We start from the raw sequence: 22785 nt of genomic DNA, 5'->3' as shown, positions 1-22785 counted from the left end.
CCCCCTAGAGTTTAGAAGTATCCGAGTTGTTGTTCTCCTGTTTGTTGTAAATGTTGCAGTTTTTGCACTCACATGAACATTACACATTATAATATCTGCTTTGGGAGTGAGTTGATTATTTTCACAAATCTGTCTGAGATCATAAAAATAACACACAGCCTCTTTCTTCACTGCAGAATCTAAACACACACACATACACACACACACAGCTACGGATCAATACATGGCCTCCGTGGATGCCTGGTGTAATATCAGCTCTTTACTGTCTGCTGTGTTATTGTGCTCTAACTCATCCACCCTCCTCTTCCTCATGCATTACACCCGCTCTCTTCATCTTTCTGTCGGTGCTCTGAGCTCTCGTCTTCTCAGCTACTTCTCTGCCATCGTCTCTCATCAGCGTCCACGTCTCTTTTTTTGTCCCCCACCGCCTCGGTTTGTTTTACACCTGTCTCATCTGTTTCCCTCTTCCTGTCTCCATCACTTAGCTTTTCACTTGTCCATCCCGGACTCTTTTGAGTTTTCAAATGAAGGCAGGTGGATGGCCCGGCATGGTGGGTCAACCATGGGAGGATACAAAAAACAAACAAACAAACAGAGGCCACAAAGTGAAGAGAGGGGAGAGAATAGAGATGGAGAGGGGGAAAGCAAAAGGAGGAAGAGAAAACAGGGGGAGGAGGGGTTGGGGTGAGGGTGATGGGGGGGTCTGTAGTATGTCTCCTCTCGCTGTAATCCAGTTAACTGGCGGCTCCAAGCCTGGCCTAGTCTCACAAACACACACATACACACACACACACACACAAACACACAAACACACACACACACACACAGCACCTGTGTATGCCTGACAGACAGCTCATTCATCACAATTAGCCAATTACAGCCTCTGCCGGTCTGTCTGAACCCGCCTACTGTGGGAGGGAAGGCAAGAGAGAGAGAGAGGAAAATGAGGGGAGCAGAATAAAAAGAAATATGCTGAAAAGAAAGAAAGAAAAAAGGAGGAGGAGGGGGACAGGGCTGCTTGTATTTATGTATTTTTTTTCTCATATAAAGTTGTTGTGTATGCATCTGTTTAGCTGCTTATACAATACAGTTTTACCTGTGTGTGTGTGTGTGTGTGTGTCTTGGGTCTGTGTGTTTACCTGAGGCCACAGTATTGATGGCCCCCTCCTGTCCGATGATATACTCCTTCAGCCTCCTCTCCAGGGGGAACCTTCTCCTCTCCTCTGCCTCCCGCCGAGCCTGTGCCTCCTGGAACTAGAGCGACATGCAGAAGACAGATGAGACAGTCAACGAATGAGGAAGAGGAGAGAGACTTTTGAGGGAAGAAATCATCTGTAAACCAAGATAGTGTGGACACTGAAAGGGAAAATCTGGGAGCAAGACAGACCTAAAAACTCATCAGACATGTTTTTCCTTATCAAAGCATAATGAAGGTCAAATGGTGTCAAGTTGTGCAAATTGTAAAAACCTGTGGGATACATTTGATTTGATTTATGGACATTTTAATAACATTTGCTTGAATCTTTAACGCAAGCTAATTCTGCAACAAAACATTTGTCATCATTCAATTCTACTGGTTCTATCTTTCCACTTCTCTTTCTTCACCTGAATCTCTTTGTTGTCCTTATTCTTATGTCTCATTTTCTCATTTGCCCCCCTTAGTTTTTCCTCTCCTTGTTTCTCGTACAGGCCCCCAAAGCCTCATTCATCCTCTCCTCTTTGTCTCCTCTTACTCCAGGTTTCCACCCTGCAGTGGAGGAAGGCGGTTTATTCTCTCCCTCCATCTTGTTTAGCTCTGTCCTGCTGTCACGCTGCTAGATAACTACGGAAACTCAGGCTTTATTTAAAAATACCGCAGACCCCTCAGTGACAACCCCAAATTCTGAAATCTCAATATCACACATATATTTCCAGGTTGTATCAACATCCATTTAATAGTTGTGATAAAAGTAGGTACATAATTAAACTTAACTCCTCAGCACATATTAACCCTGGTTAACCCCTACCAGCTTTCTCTTTCCTCATCCTCAAAAGCACCTGTCAGTCAATCACTGGCCTCACACAGCCCTCCTGAGGAGTGTGTGTCTGCGTGCAAGACTGCAAAGAAATGACGCAGATGTCTGCTGAGTCAATTCTGCCGAGTCACTCAGTCTAGGCAACAGGAAACAACTGCAGTAGCCAAACAATCAGCGTGCATGGGAACTAATGTTGTTTTCATTGTTGCACATTTTGCACCAACAACATTAACGTTTGTGTGTGTGTGTGTGTGTGTGTGTATGATTGTGATGAGTGTCATGTACCTTTCCCTCCCACTCCTGCAGCACTGCACTCACGTCTCCCTCCTTAGCGTAGGCCCGCGCCGTGTGTCCCAAACCGTTGGATTGCAGGGGGTTTGCACCTGTAAACAAAACAAAATCTGTTTAGAGTTTTTTGGTGTGGCAAGAAAATGAACAAGACCTCAGCGGGAGGGTCAAGACGTCGATGGAGAGGGAGAAGCTAGGGGAGAGAGGTCACCAGGGTCACCGCATTAAAGCAAGAGGGCAATGCAATGACCCTACAGGGGGTTTCATATCGGCAACGTGTGCCAATATCACACTCTCTGACCCCGACACCCTCAAACAAAGACCCTGCGTTATGATACAATCTATACACACTGCAGGTTGTTGCAGGTTGGGGGCCTTTGAGGCACACCAGCACACTTTCACACAGCAGGTAGGGTCAAATGGAGGAAAGGTTTAGTTAGAAGAGAGGGGTGGGGGTTATGATTGAGGAAAAAGCATGATGTCAGAAGTGTGCCAGAACTGGACTGTGTTGGGCTTGTCAATAGGGGTGGTTAGCAGTGCCTTCTGCCCTGACCTGTGCCACCAATCATCCGGAGTCACCCAACCACACGTGCCTCCACATAAACCCAGTGCAGGTTCACACTACATCAGCGTCAGACAAAATGAAAAATAGAATTGAACGCTTGTTTTGTGTGCAAAATCAGTTACATATGCAATAAGCAAGTGCCATTGTACTTAAAGGAGGAATATATAACTCTGACACAGAGTTGAAAATAGCTACTGTAGTCCAAATTCAGAACATTGGAAGCAGCTGTCTCCCCCCTCCTCCCTCGAGTCGATGCGCACACAGGTTGCCATGTCGCCGACACAGAAGCTTCAGTATTACACCAGCTCTGCATTGGTGTTGTAACCTTTTTGCTTTCTATCATCTCTCTGTTGTTCAAAAGCATCTCCAGTATTCATCCTAGTTTTACCATGTTTCTGTTCGTGGAGTTTATAAGAAAAGTGCAGAGGTTTATTAGGTCGGCTGCACGTTGCCATCGCTGCAGCACCGGTTGGTGTGTTGTGATAAGTGTCTCACATCTGGGAGGGTGTAATTGACCACAAATGCTCTGGCATCATTACAAATTGTCAATCTGTTTGATACTCGTTTGGCCTCTGTGATTTTAAACACAAACTTTGTTTTAGGCTGTTGTTTATTTTGGCATTGTGAACACTGTACAGCATTTAGCCTTCTGAAATGATTGTAAAAATGTCTCTACTCCTCAAACGTTTATCACATTAAATGCAGGGACTGGCTCAGAACTATTATAAAAGATTTAAAAACAACATTAATCCAGACCCAACATTTGTCAAAAGGACATAACTGTTACAGCAGGTCCATTAGGCTGGATTCATTTGGACTCAGATCTTACTGGGGAATCAATTGGTCTAGCTATGAGGCACTTTACAACAATCTGCAAGAGGCCTTGATACAGTTACAGGGAAAGCGTTTGAAAACAGTACGACTTATTTCTAGTTAAAAAAACAGCTTCAAGATATTTTTTAAACTGGATCTAGCAGGGCAGACTTAGATCTTCAGGTCATTGGTGGAATGGTGGATTAAGAGGTTAAAAACCCATCGAAAGTTTTTCTGAGTGAGCTCCTCTCAGAGAAAATATATCAGGGTGTTTAATCAACACAGATGCAGACTGTTCCTGCTGCTTTGACCACAGAGACTAATAATCACTGTGATAACGTTTATCGATAAACTCCTAAATTTTGCAACCTGCTCACACGGCTATCGATCCTGACAACAATACACCACTAACCCCCCCCCCCCCCATCACACACACAACCACCAAAAACATGAGGGAGGAAAGCAATAAAGCACCCACACACACACACACACACACACACACACACACACACACACACACACACACACACACACACACACACACACACACACACACACACACACACACACACACACACACACACACACACACACACACACACACACACACACACACACACACACACACACACACACACACACACACACACACACACACACACACACACACACACTAACACGCACACACAGTAACACGCAGACAGTGGACATAATAAATAGCATCATTTAGGGCTTTAATATCAGGCCAACCCTCTGGGCCATAGCACTTTATAACAGGATCAACACAAACAACACACACACACACACACACACACACACAGCAGCTGAACAGTCACACACACACTCACAGCCACATACACAGGATCCCTTCATTAGGAGTGCTTTAGTTATGCCTATTAGGAGTCCCCTCCTCTTTCCTATTTCCTCCTCCCTCTCTTTCACTGCAGCTGGTGGGAGAGAGCCCCTGCTGCTCTTTGTGGGTGTGTGTGTGTGTGTGTGTGTCCTTGTTTTTTTGTAAAGTGTGTGTCGGTGAGCATGTGTGTCTTCTTCTGGCCTCCTACCACCTACTGAGCGGTCTATTACCAGAGTGCCCCTGGCTGCGGGCCTGATGTGGAGCCTGGGGAGGAGCTGGAGAGGATCTTCAGGTAATGTGAGGGACTGTGGGCCGAGGAGAGGCCCGAGGGTGGGCCTGGAGACTGTGATGGATGGACATGTGAGTTGAGGGCCGGCTAAGGCCAAAAGAGCAAACCCACGGCTAGTAGAGTAACATTGACAGATACAAACACAAGGGAAATAACAAGGTACATAATACACACAACTTGGTACACAACGTACACAAGATGCACATACATGTAGGGAAGACGACACACACACACACACACACACACGCACTAATCCAAATGGATGTCCTGAAGCTGTGCCACATTATATGACTTTTTGTGATGATGTTAAAGAAGATTAAGAAGAGTCTACGAAGAAGACATGGCACAGAAGATTTGTCAAGAAAACAATCAAGCATTCACTTCAAAGCCTTGGATTTTTGCACCGAGTGACAGACTCACACTGCACATGGACAGATGTATGTCCATGGCTGAGAGAATGTGATGTCATGATTGTGATTGGGCGTGACAGTGGCGCCAATCCAGCAACGGCCCAGTTGGATAAATAAAAACCCGCTGCATCTTTAATACGATTGTCTTATAACGAATGTCTCTGCTTTGTGAAATTTCGTACCTTTTTAATTCAAAAATGCGTCTGCAGAACATTTGATCGAGTTAGACCAAGTGATTTGTTTAAGCGTACAGAGCACTCACAGATGCAGGGGTGAGACGGGCAGACAGAGCTCTGGACGCACCATCCATCATAAACATAAACAAGACATTAATACAAGTCTCTGTATGTGTGTGTGTGTGAGACTGTGTATAATGATATTGGTTTGGGCGGATGATCCCCCCACAAAAAAAATGTTTTTAGACTAAAAACGGATCAGTCTAAAAACTTCAGATGACCAAGATGTGATTCAACAAGGCGTGTGTAAACGTATCAAAAAGATAAAAAGCATACATGAATATTTAAATATTTTTATAAATAAAAAGGAAGCTTGAGTGCACAAACACAGAGATGCTCTCTCTCTCATACACACACACACAAAGGCACACACATCCTGTGATTATGGAGTTACCCCAAGGGCATGTTCTGTTCAGGGGTCACAGTTCAACTAGGCCTGGCCTGGTTAAGATCTGCTCGTCTGGAAACTGAGGGGGATATTCTGCCCCGAGGGTGTATGAGTGTGTGTGTGGAGCTGAGTCAACGACAGGTGCGAGCGTAATGGGGCTGAATGGAGAGGGGGGGTATGAACGAGTGATCAATTTCAAATGAGCTTTGTAATACTGTTTATATTACTCGGGGTCGAAGCACTAAGATGATGATACATGGAGGCTTATTAAAGCTGATGGAGACGATTCTGCCTCCAGCTCTGGTAGCACTATAAGAAACAGTTAGTTTAGAAAGCAAGGAGCCTGACATGTGCCTGGATAAAACCTGTGCTTATATTAGTCGCTTGTTTTCCTCAAATGAACTTTTTTAAATCTTCATCCCCCTATGAAATATATATAACTATTTAACAGGTGGATGTAGCTCAGCGGTATAGTCAGTTATCACCCAACTGGAAGGTAAGGCCTCGTCGGGTCACATGTCCAAGCGTCCTTGGGCAAATCATTGAACCCTGAATTGTTCCCACTGCTACACTTGCAGCGTGTAAATGGAGCAGTATTGTAGGGCAGTTGGGCACTTTACGTAGTATACTCTGCCATCAGACTGTGAATGTGGTGTGAATGTGACTTATAGTGTAAAAGCGCTTTGAGTAGTCAGAAGACTAGAAAAGCACTACACAAGTCCAAGTCCATTAACCATTTGTGCATGCCCAACAATGCAGAAACACTACTATCCAATAACAGAGAGCAGTTCAAGAAAGCACAAATGTCTGCAACTAAATTAAAACATGATGGATCACAGGGGACACATTTAGATAAAGATACATTGTCAGAGAAATACTAAAAACTAGACCTTTTGAAATGCCCAAAAATAAAACAATACAAAGAAAATCTGTCACACAATACATTCACCCCCTCCCCTCTGTACTCCCTCAAAAGCCACGGCCCTCACTTACATGCCCGAGCACCGTAGCTCCAGAAAAAAAACTATCTGGACTATTTTACTAGTCAAAACGGCCAATAGCAAATTAACAGTATATTCTCCATCATCTGTGATGCGCTTTAAGTGTGGGTTAGTGCACCAAGGAGTAGAGAACGCACAGGGAGGCAGGGAGACAGGGAGGAATGATTGGTTCATCAAATTGGTACCTCGTGGCAGACATTGGTCAAAGTTTTTACATGCTTACAACTGCTACAAATGATGGATTTTCAGAGCACATTAATTATTCAATTCTGTCAGGACCTGAAGACAATTTCAAACAAAATCTTAAAAAGCGTATCTGGAGGAAATTACCAACCCTGCCTTTAATTGTTTACATTTATGAGTGAAAAGTATTCTTCAGTCTTGGGCCGATCTCCACCAACTCAAAATTGTTTTCTGTAACAACCACATGAATGTACAGGATTGATAACAAACCCACTTTGCAGATTACATAAGCAAAGTAACTGTCAATGAAATATCACAGATAGGATAAACACTGTGTTAAATCACTGGGACTTCAAAAATCTCCTATACCTCTTCTCATTCTGTTAGGTAAATGGAGCCCATCAATGGGATAAAATCATGAACGTAATGTGCTGCACTTGTGTAGCGCTTTTGCAGTCTTCCAACCACTTAAATCAATTTACACTACACACACACACAAACACACACAAACACACGCACTCTGATGGCAGAGGCTGCTTTGCAAAGTGCCAGCCTGCTCATCAGAATCTAATCTAATCATAGGCATACCTCCATGGTTGTGCCTTCTAGAGCAATTTTGGATTTCACAGTTTTGCCTAATGAAACTTTGGCAACCCGCTTAACCTTTGAGCTACCGCTGAATGTGATCAAACATTTTTTCAATATTTGATGTATGTTTGAGAATTGGCTCATACCACAGCTGTAATAAAAGAATATAGAGTTTTTGTTATGTAAAATGTGCAAGGAACAACTCTATGTCTTTTATTGATATGCAGCCCCTCAGAGGTGGATTTTAAGGTGGGGTTAGGTTCGGTGTGTGTTGGGGTGAGACGTACCAGCCTCCAGCAGCATGCGGACAGCGAGTGTGTCGTCAGCCAGTGTGGCGTAGTGAAGCGCTGTGCAACCACGGAAGCCAGCCCTGCTGCTGAGCCTGCTGCTGAATTCATCCTCTCTGGACACAAGGACTGTGAGACGTGAGAGAGTAGAGTGAGTGAAGAGACGAGAAAAGATTCAAACAGAAGATGAATTTAAAAAAAAACAAGACACACAAAAAGCCTGATGTAGACATAGTTGATTTATAGAATTTACCAAGATTTTGAGTGCTTTTGTTACAGTGTTGTGGCCCATTATCACGTCATACCTGTATTAATATAATAGTTGTAATTGCTAATATTTAGCTGATCTCTCAATAAATGATATGTTGTTGTTGTTATTACTGTGGCTACCAGCACTTACGTCTGATCCCCTCTCTATCTGACTCTCCTTTTCTGTATTTCAATCCAACCAAGGCTTTTGTGGCATCTTGACTTTAATGTAGCGATGACAGTGGATGACCGAGTGGGGAATGACATGAGGCAAAGTGCCGAGGGTTGAAGTCAAACCCCGGCTGCATGCTTGGAGGACCGTAGCCTCTGTACATGGAGCGCGCAATATAAATGCTATGTTATCAGCTGCCCAAGATTGATGTCTTTTTTACTTAACTTCTTAACATAGATTTGACAAAATCCTCCAAACTTTTTTTCCCTTTACAGACGGAAAAGAACAAGAACACGTCCAAATCCGAACGAGAGATGAGAGATGATTTACAAACTTTATGAATAATTGTTTGAGCTTTTATTTCTGGAAGCCTCTCTGTAATCGATTCACAACGAATGGTTAGGCTTCGTAGCATGTTGTAATAATAACACTGCAGACTACAAGATTGTTCCTGCTGTTTCCAGCTCCAGAGCAGTTGTTCATTTTCACATATTTAAGCTCAAACTGTCCAACATGATCTGAATAAAGTGCGTTTAGTTTTAGGGTCTGCTCTGCTTCGCTCCTTACAGATAATAGAGATAGTCTATCATTCTCTCCTTACTTATCTTTTTCATAAGCGCACTCATCTCGTGCCACTCCTCCATCATCCATTTCTATTTTTTTCCGCCACCTTCCTCTACTCCTCCCTACCCATCAGTTCCTATCATCACTCGCAGCCTCTTCTTCTCCTCCCTCCCTGCTCCCTCTATCCCGATAACTGTGTCTCATCCATTTCCTGACTTCCTCTCCCTCCCTCATCATCCCACCCATTTCCTTCAATGCCTCCCTCCCTCTATCATCCCTCGCAACATCCAAATCTTCTTCCCTCTCCTCCATCTCTAAACTCTCTCTCACTCCGTCTGTCGCCCCTCCTTCTATGCCCCCTTGCTTTCTTTCACTGTCTTCCTCCTCTCATTCTTCTTTCCTTCATCAGTCTTTCCCTTCCTCTACCCATCCCACTCTTTTTTTCTTCTTCTGGCAGTCTCTCTGCAGTGTGTGTGTGTGTGTGTGTGTGTATGTGTGAGAGAGAGAGACAGGGCAGGATAATCATAGCTAACCCAATAAAGCGTCGCACAGGCCCCCCTAGCCCATCCATCAGTGTGCGTCTGGGAAACGCTTCCCCACGCTACGCCGGCCCCACGTGGACCCAAACCTGACAGCCATATAAATGTCTGCAATATACATATCCCATATAAATATGTCGGCAGAAACCTAACACAGACTGGAGGGGGGGAGGAGGAGTTTGTGTGTGTGTCATCCTATCTGTTTTTGCCGCTCTGAAGAAAAACAAATAAAACAAAGACTTCTTGTCACAGAACATATAAAATAAATTATACAGAAGAAATGAAACATGTACATATATGCAAATCTTTATGCAAATCATAATGTCTCATAATATCTGGCTCAACACTTAGGATTCATATGTGTAATATTGTTACTACACACACACACACACACAAACATACACATGTGGTTTCTGCACACACAAAAACACAGGCTCAATGTGTTTCTTTCCTCTTTCTTCACCTTCCAGTGAGTGGATGCCTTTCTCCCGTGAGGTGTCGTAAACGTTGTTGAAGTGATCTCCAGTGTTCGGGTCGGCACCGGCTTCTAGCAGAACCTTCACCACACTAGAAGACAACAGGAGACACAGAGACACATGTAAATACATGCAATCACTCAAACTTGTACCGCACTAATGAACCAGCCAACAGGCAGCCTTTCAATTATGAGAACTCAGTATTTGCAGCATAAATGCTAACAAATGTACGGGTAAAGTCTTATATTACAACATGTTCATTCATATCAACATATATCATAAAACATATTCCCTTCAATTCTGATAAAGACTTCAGGTTTCGTTTTTCTTGACACTTAGGGGATTACAGTGAAACAATCACAAGTGAAGGTTCTTTATCATGTTCAGCAAAGAGATTGTAAATTGATTCCCAGAGACACTCCCCTCAGTGGTAGCTCCCACCGTCCACCATACCCATATGCACAACTTCTATATCTTACCTACCCTACCGAATGGCCATTACAGACCAAACAGCGTTACCACTTGCCACCTTCAACAGAGCCAGGCTGCATCCATCAAAGTTCATACAATCTCCCCCCCGCCCAGATCGGGCTGACGCTCTTATTCACACACTTGTCTGCTTCGTAACATGTACATGTGTGCACATGGAAGGGGGCAAGGGTCGGGCCTGTTTCCGGTGCCAGTGGAGGGGAGAAGGGGTCTGTGTGTTTGTGTGTGCTCGTGAAGCCCTTCATTGGAGCGTACCGCCTTATAGAACAAACACAACTACCTCGGCAACACCACTCACTGTGACCCGACGGACATTCCAGGTACCGTCTCTCTGTCTACAGAACACACTTTACATTTACCCCCATGAACGTGAGTGTTGGCATTGACATTGAGACACAGACGTGCACATGAACACACACAAAAAAAAACTGGCCCGTTAGTCTGTGCTGACCGAGAGGCAGAGGCAGAGGCAGAGCCATGGCCGAAACATGAACCCTGCCAGAACTCTGCAGGCTGACATTAAACCTGTGACTGAGTGCTGCTCAGCTACATGGTTATAGCAGAGGTCTGCAGTGTCTGAAATGGAGCTAAATTGTTATAAATGTTTAACAGGCTCCAGCTTCCCTCCAGGAAAGAACAGACCCTTAAAAAGTGATGAGGCACAATGGAGAAAAGTTCTGCACAACTCTATTGTCAGAGTTAATCTGAAGGTGAGGTGTAAAAATAAACAAGCCATCAGAAGATAGTCCAACAATCATCGTTCCTTTGACAATACACTAAAAAACATTTCAATTAATCCAGATTATTCGGAAATGTTTCAGGTGCATTTCAGGCATTCAAAAAATAAATAAAATAGAGACCATGCCCACTTCCCAGATCTCACTGTGAACAATTCTAATCACTTGTTTAATATGCGGAAAACCAAAAGACACACAAGTTCTTTTTGAACAGAGATGCAGAAATAATGATACAGCTAACGAACCAATACTCCCACTTAATTTTTTTCACACAGAACCAGACAATGCATGCCGTGTTTAGGTAGCATGTGTGACGTGTAACATGTCTGCATCACACACACACACAAACAGAAAGGCGTCTACCATTTATTCAGATTCTGAATATACACAGATGTTGAGCCGGCACTGTTAGTTTTTTAAATGAGAAACGTTCTGTTTGCGTCATTTTTTTTTTTCACCTGACAGAAAAATGGGGATGTCTTAGCTCTTTGCTGTACTTGTCCTTTACATGAATAAGAAGTGTTATTTTGTTTTTTAAACAAAAACCTCATGATGCTTTCTAATGTCAAATGCAAAGGAAAGATTGGAGAAAGTAAAAGTGGATGTTTCTGCTGCTGTTCTGCACTTTGCCTGACATCTGAGGCAATGGTTTAATGCTAAAGAATAACAGTATAGAAGTAATACAATAAATCTGGCTCGGACAAGTTTGCTTTTGTAGCTCATAAAAGAGGCATCAGGATTACTTTCATTCTGTTCCATAACCAGCTAAACACTGCTCACATCAGCATCAGCAACATCCCTCACCATCTTTTGTTTGCTCATTTATACAGAGCAGCGAGACAGAATTAAAATACCACCTTAGGACTTTAGATTATTACATAGAGAAAAGAAAACCATCAAATCCTTATATTTGCGGAGCTGGAAGCCGGAAAAATTAACGTCTCTTATTTAAAAATTGCTGAATGCTGGTCTGATATTAAGGTAGTTGGTGATTAATGTATCAAATCATTGTTTTCACCCTGAATATAGTCCTGAACTATTGACTGTGTGATATACAGTACAGGCTAAGAAATTATAGTACAGTAAAACAGGATAGAAAAAATACTCCTGCATATTACCTACACAAAAGAAAATGCAGAATAAGGCCCAGTTCCCCCCTTTGTCTCAAAATTCATTCTTCTTGTAGTTTTGTAGCCACTACAGAACATATGTGCTCCTGTTGCTGAGAACGATCCTGGCCAGGTCTTTGTGTCTGACCTTGCTGAGGGGGCATAAAGGACTATCAGGGGGTCCCCCATTGTTACTGTATCACTCTGGCTTGGGAGGGGGCAGGGGGGCCGTGACCCACAGTGGGCTCTCTTCTCACCCTTGCAAGCACTTCTACAAACATATGGGCGCATCCTCTGAGACACATCCAGACGCACACAAACCCAAACTAAAGTTGGTCACACGAGGATGGGCAGGACTGTGTGAAGAAATGTGGCGGTCTGAAAAGGGTTAATGGCATCAGAAAGGTAAACACTGAGGGATAAAGAAACGAGTTAAAGAGCAAAACTTCAGAGAGGAGGAGGAGAGGGAGGAGGAGTGGATAGAAAGAGGGAAGTGCGGCTAAAAAGATGAAAGAGAGAGAGATTTAATTACACAGATAGTGCTAAAACTAATGAGCTCTTTTAAACAGTTGATAGTTTTACTAATCAACTGATGATCAAGTGGCTAACTTTATTTGGGATGTTTAGGAGGAGAGCTGCAGCACTAATTTGAGGCCAAACTGAAGGCATGCAGAGGTTAATTCAGTTAAACTCCCAGTTTGAAGGACTAGGCCAAAAGCTAAAATTACATACTTGGTAATGTGATCCTGGGAGTATCAAAACAATATTATCAGTAAATTACAAGATTATTTTACTTTCATAGCTTAACGAAGCAACATGGGGTTTAGTTAAATAAGGAGGGAGCACAAACGTTGATACTACATTACCGTGATATTAAAAACCTCTGCGTCACCCTAACAGCTATGAGTATATTCTCCCTGCTTGCTTACAAGCAGCCAACATGTGTCAAAACCTTCAGTTAATGTTCACTTAACAAGCCGGTGCTGAGGTTGGTAGTTTTGACCTTCTAGCTCGTGCCAGCAGGTGACCTGTGTTACTACGTGGGAGCAGGTGTTAGTTTCTCATCCTTGCCCCGGAGGGAAGACAGGAAACAGACACTTCCGTCTCTCCCATGCTATAATAGACACCCGAGCCGAACTGACCATCCATGTCAATGTGACCACCTGGCCCAGACGCTGGACCTCATTGGACCTCATGTCACCTGGTGCACACTTGGGGTCAAATAGATGCCAGGAAGAGAAGCTCACGGCACTTTATTTATTTCAGCCGAATAATCTGATTGGTCAGGGTGTAACGCTATGCTGCTGCGGTTTGTTCCAAGTAAAAAACATTCTGAAGCAAATGTTGATATCAGTACAGTCAGATGTTCGTTATAGAGTGGGAGATATTATGAAACCCTATTTCATCAAAAGTTGGGCAAAATATAAAAAAAAAAACACAATGTGACGATTTGCAAAACATTGAAAGCCCACTGTTGGCAGAAAATAGCAGAAAAACAAAATGTTGAATATTTGTGGAAAATTATAACACCCAATTTAAATTAGATGCTGACAACATTGTTGTTAAGTTGTTAAGTCGGGACAGTGCGAACAAAAGCCTGGAAAAGATGAGAAATGCTTCAAAATGACATGATAACCCATAAATGAGGCTTTAATGTTGCATCGCTCATAATATCCTTCAAGTTGATATTTATTTGATCACCCTTCCCTAACTGGGGCAATATTACTTCAGGGTGCGCGGAAGAGTAAAAGACATAAATAATGATATCCCATAAATGTTCACACATTCTGTCAGTCATCCTGACTTCTTACCATCGCAATCATGTTGAACCATGACCATCTCATTAGAGCCTTTCACCACGAGCTCTCTGCTGAATTTCACTTTTCAATTCGGTTAATCCCGACCCAAAACCATAATCCTACTCCACATGACTCTCTCCAAAGCTTAACTCTTCCCCTCTGTCTTTCCTCAACGAGCCACTCATCCCTCTGCTTTCCCTCATTGCTTCCCCCCCCCTCTCTCCCTTCGAGTCGCTCGGCCGACAGGTCGGAACGGTCAACAGGCGCTACACTCGGCTGAGCGCTCATTGTGCACGTGAATACGGCGAGGGAGGAATGGACGGATTCTAAGAGAGATGGAGATGGGTATTGTGTGTTAAAGAGTGCAAACAGTGGGCCAGGCCCTGCGCCTCCCTGATTTAGCCTCACATCAAAGCTAAGCAAACACATGCCCCCAGAGTCTCACCCTTAATTCTTTCACACAGCCCTCTACTCCACCCCTGATTCCCTCACACAGACGCACCTCGACCTCTGAGCACAGGAAAGGCTGGACGCTACACCTAGAAAACGTTTCCTCTGAAATCACACTGAGCTTAAATCTCATAGTTTTCACTTCTAAGAGGGAGCGGGGGGGATTTAACAATAAGATCCATGCTGACACTGTAGCTACGGGCTAAACCTCTTTCATGAAGGATGTTTCCTGTGTTTTCACTTATCGCCTGCAAATAAAGTTGTGGTTGACTGAGTAATAGCCAGTTGGCTTCTAAGATATTTGGTATAAACTCCCCTTGTGTGTGTGTGTGTGTGTGTGTGTGTGTGTGTATCTGTATCCACACATGCATCCTCACTTGTGTGCGTGGCAATGACTGTGTATGTCTTTGTGTGACTGATGTGTGTGAACCGATGTTCTGTCTTCCCTGCAGCAGTGACGGCTCACTGGGGGGTTACAGACGGGATTAAACACAGAGGAGTGTCACTGCCTCGCTGAGTTATAGCACTCATAACACACACACACACACACACACACACACACACACGACAAATAGACAAGTGCAGTGACACACACACACAAGAAATAGACAAGTGCAGTGACACACACACACAAGAAATAGACAAGTGCAGTGACACACACACACAACTGAATTTATATCCAAAAATACATGAATGCAACAATATTTTAAACACTGGCGACCCCTCCACACATCTCATAAATATATGAAGACATAACGGAGGTAAAACATCATGACACATTTTTTTTTTTCAAAATCAAAGCATATAACCTTATTTGACACGGCAGAGGAGGAACAATATCGATTTTACAGTCAAGTAAAGAAGCAGCAACTTCTTACAGACCGGAATTACGTTTTTTCATGTTTTTCTGCATAAATAACTTGAACTAGTAACATATTATCAGAAAAATTCATTTAGCTTTCTTTCAATCTCCTAGTTCAGAATTTGAGACATTTAAAGAATAGAATCTAATCCTCACATTAAAACAAGTTACACACATAATTCTCCATATAACTACAATACTGAGGAAACGTCCATGTTCCGACAAACATTTGTCTCTTATTTCTTGTGTTGCGATCTCTATATGTTTCCAGTTTAGCTTAACTATGTCACAAGCTTTACGATGGATAAACTGTAACCCCCTAGATTTAACATAAGCACATTTGAGGCTTTTTTCCATATTCAAATATCACATTATGCTTCTCACGGACACATACGGCCCTTAAACAAAAAGTGGCCACACAGTCCTGATGGAGAAAATAAAAGCTCTGTAAATTGGATTTGGCCCGGCCTTAACCTCGGCCCCTCTGTGTCGTGTGTGTTCTGGGGGCCAGGAGGCTAATTTAATTTGTCCGACAGAGAGATGGGGGACCGGGTAAAGACCGTCTGTTGGTCTGAAAGTCGCACTTTGCACTTCTGAAGACCTACTGTAACAACTCGAGCGGTGGACATGGATGACATATGCTCACACGGTAACTAATGCAGACAGCTGCCCGGTACCGGAATCGCTACATTACTGTAACATATGCTCACCAGGGAGGGCATCTCAGAGCTGTAAAACACACACACACACACAAAACACACAGACCTGTGCTGTCGGTTTATTGCAGCCACCATGAGAGGAGTCCAACCAAGACGGTGCCGGTGATTTGGGTCAACCCCCTCTTTCAATAGCCTAACGGGAAAAAGAAAAAAGAAATGGTTATTATTTGAAATCTGCTTTAACATCAACATATGGTAAAGGACACCTCTGACAACTGCTCATAAAGTAGTGGTGTGGATCTGTAGTATCTTAAAGAGTATCTTAAAACAAAGGACAATACAAAGATGTTTAAATAACAGTGATTTCATATTTGCATACTACATTGAAACACACATTTCTTCTAAATCAGCAATATAGTGGATAGCTGTATGTGTGATGGCATCACAGACATGCCTTGTTAGACACACCAGCATGAAACCATGTCGTCTTTGTCTTTATCTGAAGTGAAACAGTTACTCCCTGACCAGTTAATGTCTATCTCTCTCTCTCTGAGCCAGGTGTGTGTAGGGCTTTCCGCCTGAGGCTAGGACACCAGGCAGGTACTAGAATGACAAGGTAGGTAGGTGTGTGTGTGTGTGTGTATGTGTGTGTGTGTGTGTGCGTGATCCGTCTGTCATCTGTAATGCTGAGCAGGCAGACAGTGTGTGTGTTTACAGTCAACAGAGTGGCCTCTATCTAGTCTGCACTCAGCTCTGACACTCCGTGGTTCTGTTTTCACTGCCTGGTGTGCACGTAGCATCAGCGCAGGGGGGGGAAAGAAAAGCTCAGTGCTGAAGCTACTTCACAGCTTCTGTGAGTGAGGGCAGCTCGAGCATCCTTTACTGCTTTAAACTTAACCAGAAGGTTGGGTTGAAAAAATAGACATGAGTTGCAACAAACAAATACGTCCTGAAAGTAGCTGATAAAGCATTGTAAATGAAATGTGCAACATAAGAAAATAAAAGGCTCCATTCAGTAAATCAAACAACTTGATTAATGTTCTGTGATCTCTACAGATGTGACATTTTGCTCGTCAATTATTTTTTAATTTTTGCCAACTGTACATTGTAAGTGCTTGAGCAAACGTATCTGACAGAACTGTAATTGTCAACTGCCTTCCAATTTGGATAAAAGGCAAGTGAGCATCAAGGTAATCTGTCGTGCCTATTAAGAAATTAAGGGAAAATGTACGATGTTGAAATAAAACTGAACTATAATGGTGATGAACTTATTTATTTCGTCTTATTCTATAAAAATTCCAAATACTGAAAATATTGAGTTGTCATGACATCGAATACACATCAATCCCGAAGTGAAGTGTGAAAGAAAAGAAAATGCAAACTTTCCCCACACTTGTACTACAGCTGCTTTTATGAAGCATGAGTGAAATAAGACCTCTCTCCCCTCCTCAGCTGCCTGTGAGCGCGCGCACACACACACACACACACACACACACACACACACACACACACACACACACACACACACACACACACACACTTCTACAAACTTAACCAAAGCACTTAACACATCTGGTAAATGCTGACTGGCTGTGTGGCTGTCTGTCTCACTGCACTCACACCTACACCATCTGCCACAGGGCGCAGGTAACCCAACACTACAAAGAGGGACACACATGGTAAAAAGTTAACAGTGATTATGTAACAAAGGCCTTAATGTGGGAGCATGCCTGACAGAAAGTCCAGCAGTTGACTAATATGAAGAAACATATGTCTATCTGTAATTCATATAATAAAAAGTAGCAATATTATTGTTGTATCTTTGGCACATTGTCTGCTTTTAAAGTTATTCAATATTTGTAAAGCACTATCCCAGAGAAAGGCTGTCATTCAAGCTGGGGTAGAAATACATAAAGGATGTGAGGGAAATATTATCAAACAAGCTGAAAAAAAATAAAGAACAACAACAAAAAGAAATCTAGGCACACTGTTGAAATAGGTGTGCATACTGTAATAAGAGTGTCCGAGTTTGACATCCACCCTGCAATCACCTGCTCCTCAGACAGATATTAAATCACACAGATGATTCTCTTCCTCCACCTAGTGGTTATTGGTTGTACTACAACTGCTGTTGATTTAAAAACATGGGCTTTCTTCACTGCAGATTATTGGGGGTTGTTCTAGAAACAGGACTCAGCCGAAGAGCCATGACTGATCAGAGGCTACGACGTCTGAACAAAACTAAAGGCAGAACATGATAGACGTACAAGAGCTGTGTAGCCAGAAAATGCTAAAAGCTCTCACAGAAAAGCTCATTACAGATTTACGAGACATTATACTGCATTACATTGATGCCCACTTTAAATGGAACTAGTTCATTTTTTTTATACAACTAAATGTCCTAAAACTAAGTCCAGGTAAGATTAACATTAAACAGCCAAGTGCTTTCTCATTCAACTACAATCAAACTTCAAATAAAAGGCCATCCCAACTTAAGGCCCACTCCCTTTACTAGTCTGGTGATGCAGCACATTTTCACTAAATAAAGGCAGGTCTCTATTTTAGGCCCATATGCATTTAGTGTTGAATTAGTTTGCGGAACAAAAATAAGGAGAAAAAGCAGCAAGACACAAAAAATATAGATGACCATCAACATGTATCCAGAAGGTTATGGTCAGCTGGATATTGTGTCTATCAACAGAAAGTGAGCACTGCCTCTCAGAGTCTACTGCTTAATTGTCTGAATGAATGAAGACATGCAAACCTCAGTTAGAGACAGGAGGGATGGGGAGAACTCTGTTGCTTGTGCTAGCTTTAGATATGGAAAATAAATGTAAACATTTTGAAAATAAGTTTTTTTTCCATCTCTCATGCAAATTTGTAACACTTAAACATATTCCAAAAACACCACATTAACACATTCTGATATGTTTACACAGCTCCCCCATACTGATATAATCACTCAGTTGTGATTATATCAGTATGGGGGTCTCTCTCTCCCCCCCTCAGAGCAGCAAGTTGGCATAGATACGCTGACTTACAAAACAAGATCAAATTAGTGATTTGTAATTTAATTAGTTTATTCAATATCCTCATTCTGTTAAATATTATTTCCAGTGTAAGTTAAATGAAATTAGATGTTCTTTCTCATATTTTCTGTGAACGAGTGTTGTTTGAAAGTAATTAAAGGCCTTTCTTGTATGAAAACCTGTCGCAAATAAGAGTTGGGTAATTTTATACAATTGAGTAATAAAAGCCTGCACTATGGGGGCGGCATTGGTAGCCTTGTGGTAAGTGTACATGCCCCATGTACGGAGGCTATAGTCCTCCAAGCGGGCATCCTGGTTCAAATCCAACCTGTGGCTCCTTTCCCACTATCTCTCCCTGGTTTCTGACTCTATCCACTGTCCTATCTCCAAATAAAGGCAGCAAAAGGCCCAAAATATTATACATATTAGTTAAAGTTTTATCGCATATACTTCCCAGCTACCTATCTGATGGACCCAGGGATGGTTCGCCATGTGTGATGTATAAATGCAAATGCATGAAGTTAACTAATATAAGTACTGGATATGAACACTTCATGTTTGGGGTAAAAGTAGACAAACATTAAATACACAAATAGTAAAATGCATTCATTCAGATTGTTACTGAGTGGGTGTGTTTATGTTACCTTGCCACATCTTCAGAATTATTGGTCCTTGCTGCCTCCAGAAGTGTATCGCCTTGTTAATGCAAAAGAAGAAACATGAATAAGATTTACAGCAAAGTACCAGTAGACGCTGTGAACACAGTATCTCATTATGGATATATCAATTCTATATTTTGTGTACAAATCCAATTCTGCTATGCTTTTTTCCTAACTCAATTGAAAAGTATGACAATTTAAATCTATTTTTTAGAAATGTCAAACTATTGCGAGGTTTATTTTTGTAATTAATTTTTAAAAATATTTTCATACAAAACTCGTTTATGGCTTCAATAATAGTCGAAACAATAATACCAATTCAGACAACACACGTCTGCTGATTGGGCATACCTTTGTTATCTGAATCCTTCTTCAGGCAGAAGGCAACAGCTGCAGCAGAGAGAACACCGACAGAGGCCACTCCTGTCCGGTTGGCTCCTCCACCTGTTCCCCTGCCCTCACCTCCACCTTTCTGCCCGCTCTCCTCCCAGTACTGGTTATTGCCGCGCCCTCTGCTGGCCAGAGCCGCCCAGGAGCTGCGGCGGTTCTCCAGGTTGGACAGCCATCTAGGGGCGAGGTTGTGGAACTGCATCGACGGATTCAGATTGGTGCTACAACCAGCACTTTCATCAGACAAAATACCCCTCCTGGAGACCCGGGAGGTGGACACGATGGGGTTGCGGTTAGTCTCCGTAGTTGTCTCTCGGATGCCCTGACATGCGGCACCGCCTGCGCTGGTCTGGAGCACACGGCTGCATGGTGACAGGCTGCGCGACCTTCGCGCAATTAGCCTAGTGGGAACTGATGATAACATGGCGGTAAACTCACCGAAAAAAGAGGCAGGGATGAAAGTCTCAGTCAGGAAGTAATTCCAGATGGTAACGGGTTCCCTACAGATCGGGGACACCGCGTAACTAGCGATGTACCTGCCGTTATACCTCAATAAACAGGTAGCTAATGGAAACGAAAACAACCGCTTCACCTCATCGTCGCATGGATGTCACTAGAATGCGCGGTGCATTCTGGGAAATGGTGTTTTACTGAAAACGTCTGCGCCAGGCTTGCTTCCGTGTTTAATGTCTTGAACTGTAATTAATGGGGTGCACATGATTCAGTGATTTGTCATGTTTATATTGCTTTTTAGGGGCGACATTTCTGCAAAAAAAAAAGGTTCAATGAAAGGCTTCAAGACAGAAAGGTTAAGGAAGCTTGCAGTCAGTCATCTTTGCGCATGCTCAGTGTGTCAAGCGCAATTACTACTACTACTACTAAAATTATTCCCATGACTTATAAATGTTTGCAGCTTTCCTAAATTATTGTTTTTGCCAGGTTCTATGTATTCTATTTTCATGATTAACTTGGTATTCAGCCCATCTCGTGACACGGTCATGGTTTGGTTTTCTGGTCCTTTCTTAAACAGAAAATGTGATGATGCAAGTGTTTTTTTTGACAGTGCATCAGTCATGGCCACCAGATGGCGGTAAAAGCACATTGCATTAAGGTTTGTGGCTTAATAGTAACTGCAGAAGGCAATGTCCTTTTTTCTTCAAATGTCTTTAATTTTAGCAGAAAAAAATGATTGTCTGGATAGATTGTTTACGTTGATCTTCCATAAATGCCATTAACATTAGCTATAACATTAGGATGAATCCACTCAGTTGAATCATTCTTCTATCTATCCTACCTGTGTAAGTGTTACAGCTGTGGACTTTATTGTATTGCATGATGGTTCTAATTTGCATTAACAACTACTACTAGCTAATGAGGTTAATATTAGTACTATATTCCAGAAAGAGATTCACAAAGTACCATTTTCGTTAGACTGGAAAAACTAGCAGAACCAATCTGACATACATGCAAGTGCCTCCTGCAATGGAGTAGAGCTGTAAATTATTAGGTGGGAATGTTGTGTACTGGCAGCAGGCTTGCTGCGCCTAACCAGTCGTGAATCATGGGACATCTTGCTAAGCTATCAAAAATCCAATTCCACCTTTAACAGCACATCTTATGCATGCTACTGTGGTGTCAGTGTGGATGACTCCTGACAATACTTTCATTCTCACCCACAAATACAGTTCAAGTCATCCACACCTCTGTCAATACCCGAAGACCTTCATTTTCGACCTGCAAATAAAAAGCTACTGAGGGAGTTCCAAAAGCGGGGAAATTACGTCCAGACAAAACTGTACAGACAGCAAACTATAAGGAAAGGTGGACTTCTTCTTTTCATATTTTATATTTGATGGCTTGCTGTCCTTGATAAATTATAAACACAGTTTTTTATTTTTCTCCCTGTCAAATGTGTCTATTTTGATGTGAAGAACAAGATATTGCATCAAACAGAGCAGCAATTATCACAGATAAAGGCTGGATGAGTTTATGACTCTGTCTCTGTTGACCACTGCAATGTAGGAATTAGTTGTGTTATTTATTCTGTATCTTGGAGAGGAAAGTCACCCCCCCATCACATGAGGTCATGGTTCAAGGTAAGTTTAGACTCTTTGATTTATTTCAGGGTTTTACTCAAAAAGCTGCAACAATCCTGCACAAAGCAGAGACTGAAACTGCATCTTTGTAGAGATTCATCATATTCCTTAAAAAATAATGATTTCTAGACTGTAACGGCATTTAGGACACCGTATAGTAGCCAACCTGTAACCCAACACAAGATTTACATTTTAGCACGTGTAAAAAAAGACTTTCAAGACCTGTTTTATATCAATACACGACTTTGTATATAAAGAAAGTTGGCTATTCGAGTTGCAATAAGCCTACAGATTATTAAGACATCTAGACGTCGTGAGAACACCCACAAATGAAATGGAGTGAAGGAGGCCTGGGTTTACACACGCCAAGATAATAGCAGAGACAGCCAAGAAACTGAAAAAGACTCGTGAAAAATAACTCAGATTAAGAGAATGTCTAAGCCTATTCAAGACCGTGACACAAGTTAAACTAGCCCAGTAAAAAATATTTGATACCTTAGTTTTTTAAGTACATGTGAGTTTTGCCTTGTTGTAGCCGAAAAGGAAATTGCAGTAAAGTTCAGTTCATTTAAACCCACAAGAGAGGACTG

General features: G+C 42.4%; 1 protein-coding gene across 1 annotated transcript in view; it reads right to left on the bottom strand.

Moving 5' to 3' along the window:
- Positions 1-20736, bottom strand: part of clpb (ClpB family mitochondrial disaggregase) — a 32880-nt gene extending 12144 nt beyond the window's left edge. The window contains exons 1-7 of the mRNA XM_061046353.1: positions 20061-20736; positions 19695-19746; positions 16128-16214; positions 9904-10007; positions 7917-8045; positions 2301-2398; positions 1140-1254 (exon numbers count right to left, since the gene is read on the bottom strand). Coding sequence (XP_060902336.1) covers positions 1140-1254; positions 2301-2398; positions 7917-8045; positions 9904-10007; positions 16128-16214; positions 19695-19746; positions 20061-20523 — 1048 coding nt within the window. The 5' untranslated portion in view covers positions 20524-20736. The remainder of the gene's footprint in view (positions 1-1139; positions 1255-2300; positions 2399-7916; positions 8046-9903; positions 10008-16127; positions 16215-19694; positions 19747-20060) is intronic.
- Between the last annotated feature and the right edge of the window lie 2049 nt (positions 20737-22785).

The sequence above is a fragment of the Labrus mixtus genome, chromosome 9 (assembly GCF_963584025.1).
Source record: "Labrus mixtus chromosome 9, fLabMix1.1, whole genome shotgun sequence".
Classification (NCBI taxonomy): domain Eukaryota; kingdom Metazoa; phylum Chordata; class Actinopteri; order Labriformes; family Labridae; genus Labrus; species Labrus mixtus.
Note: the sequence above shows the minus strand (reverse complement) of the source record. Positions and strands in the feature narration are given on the sequence as shown.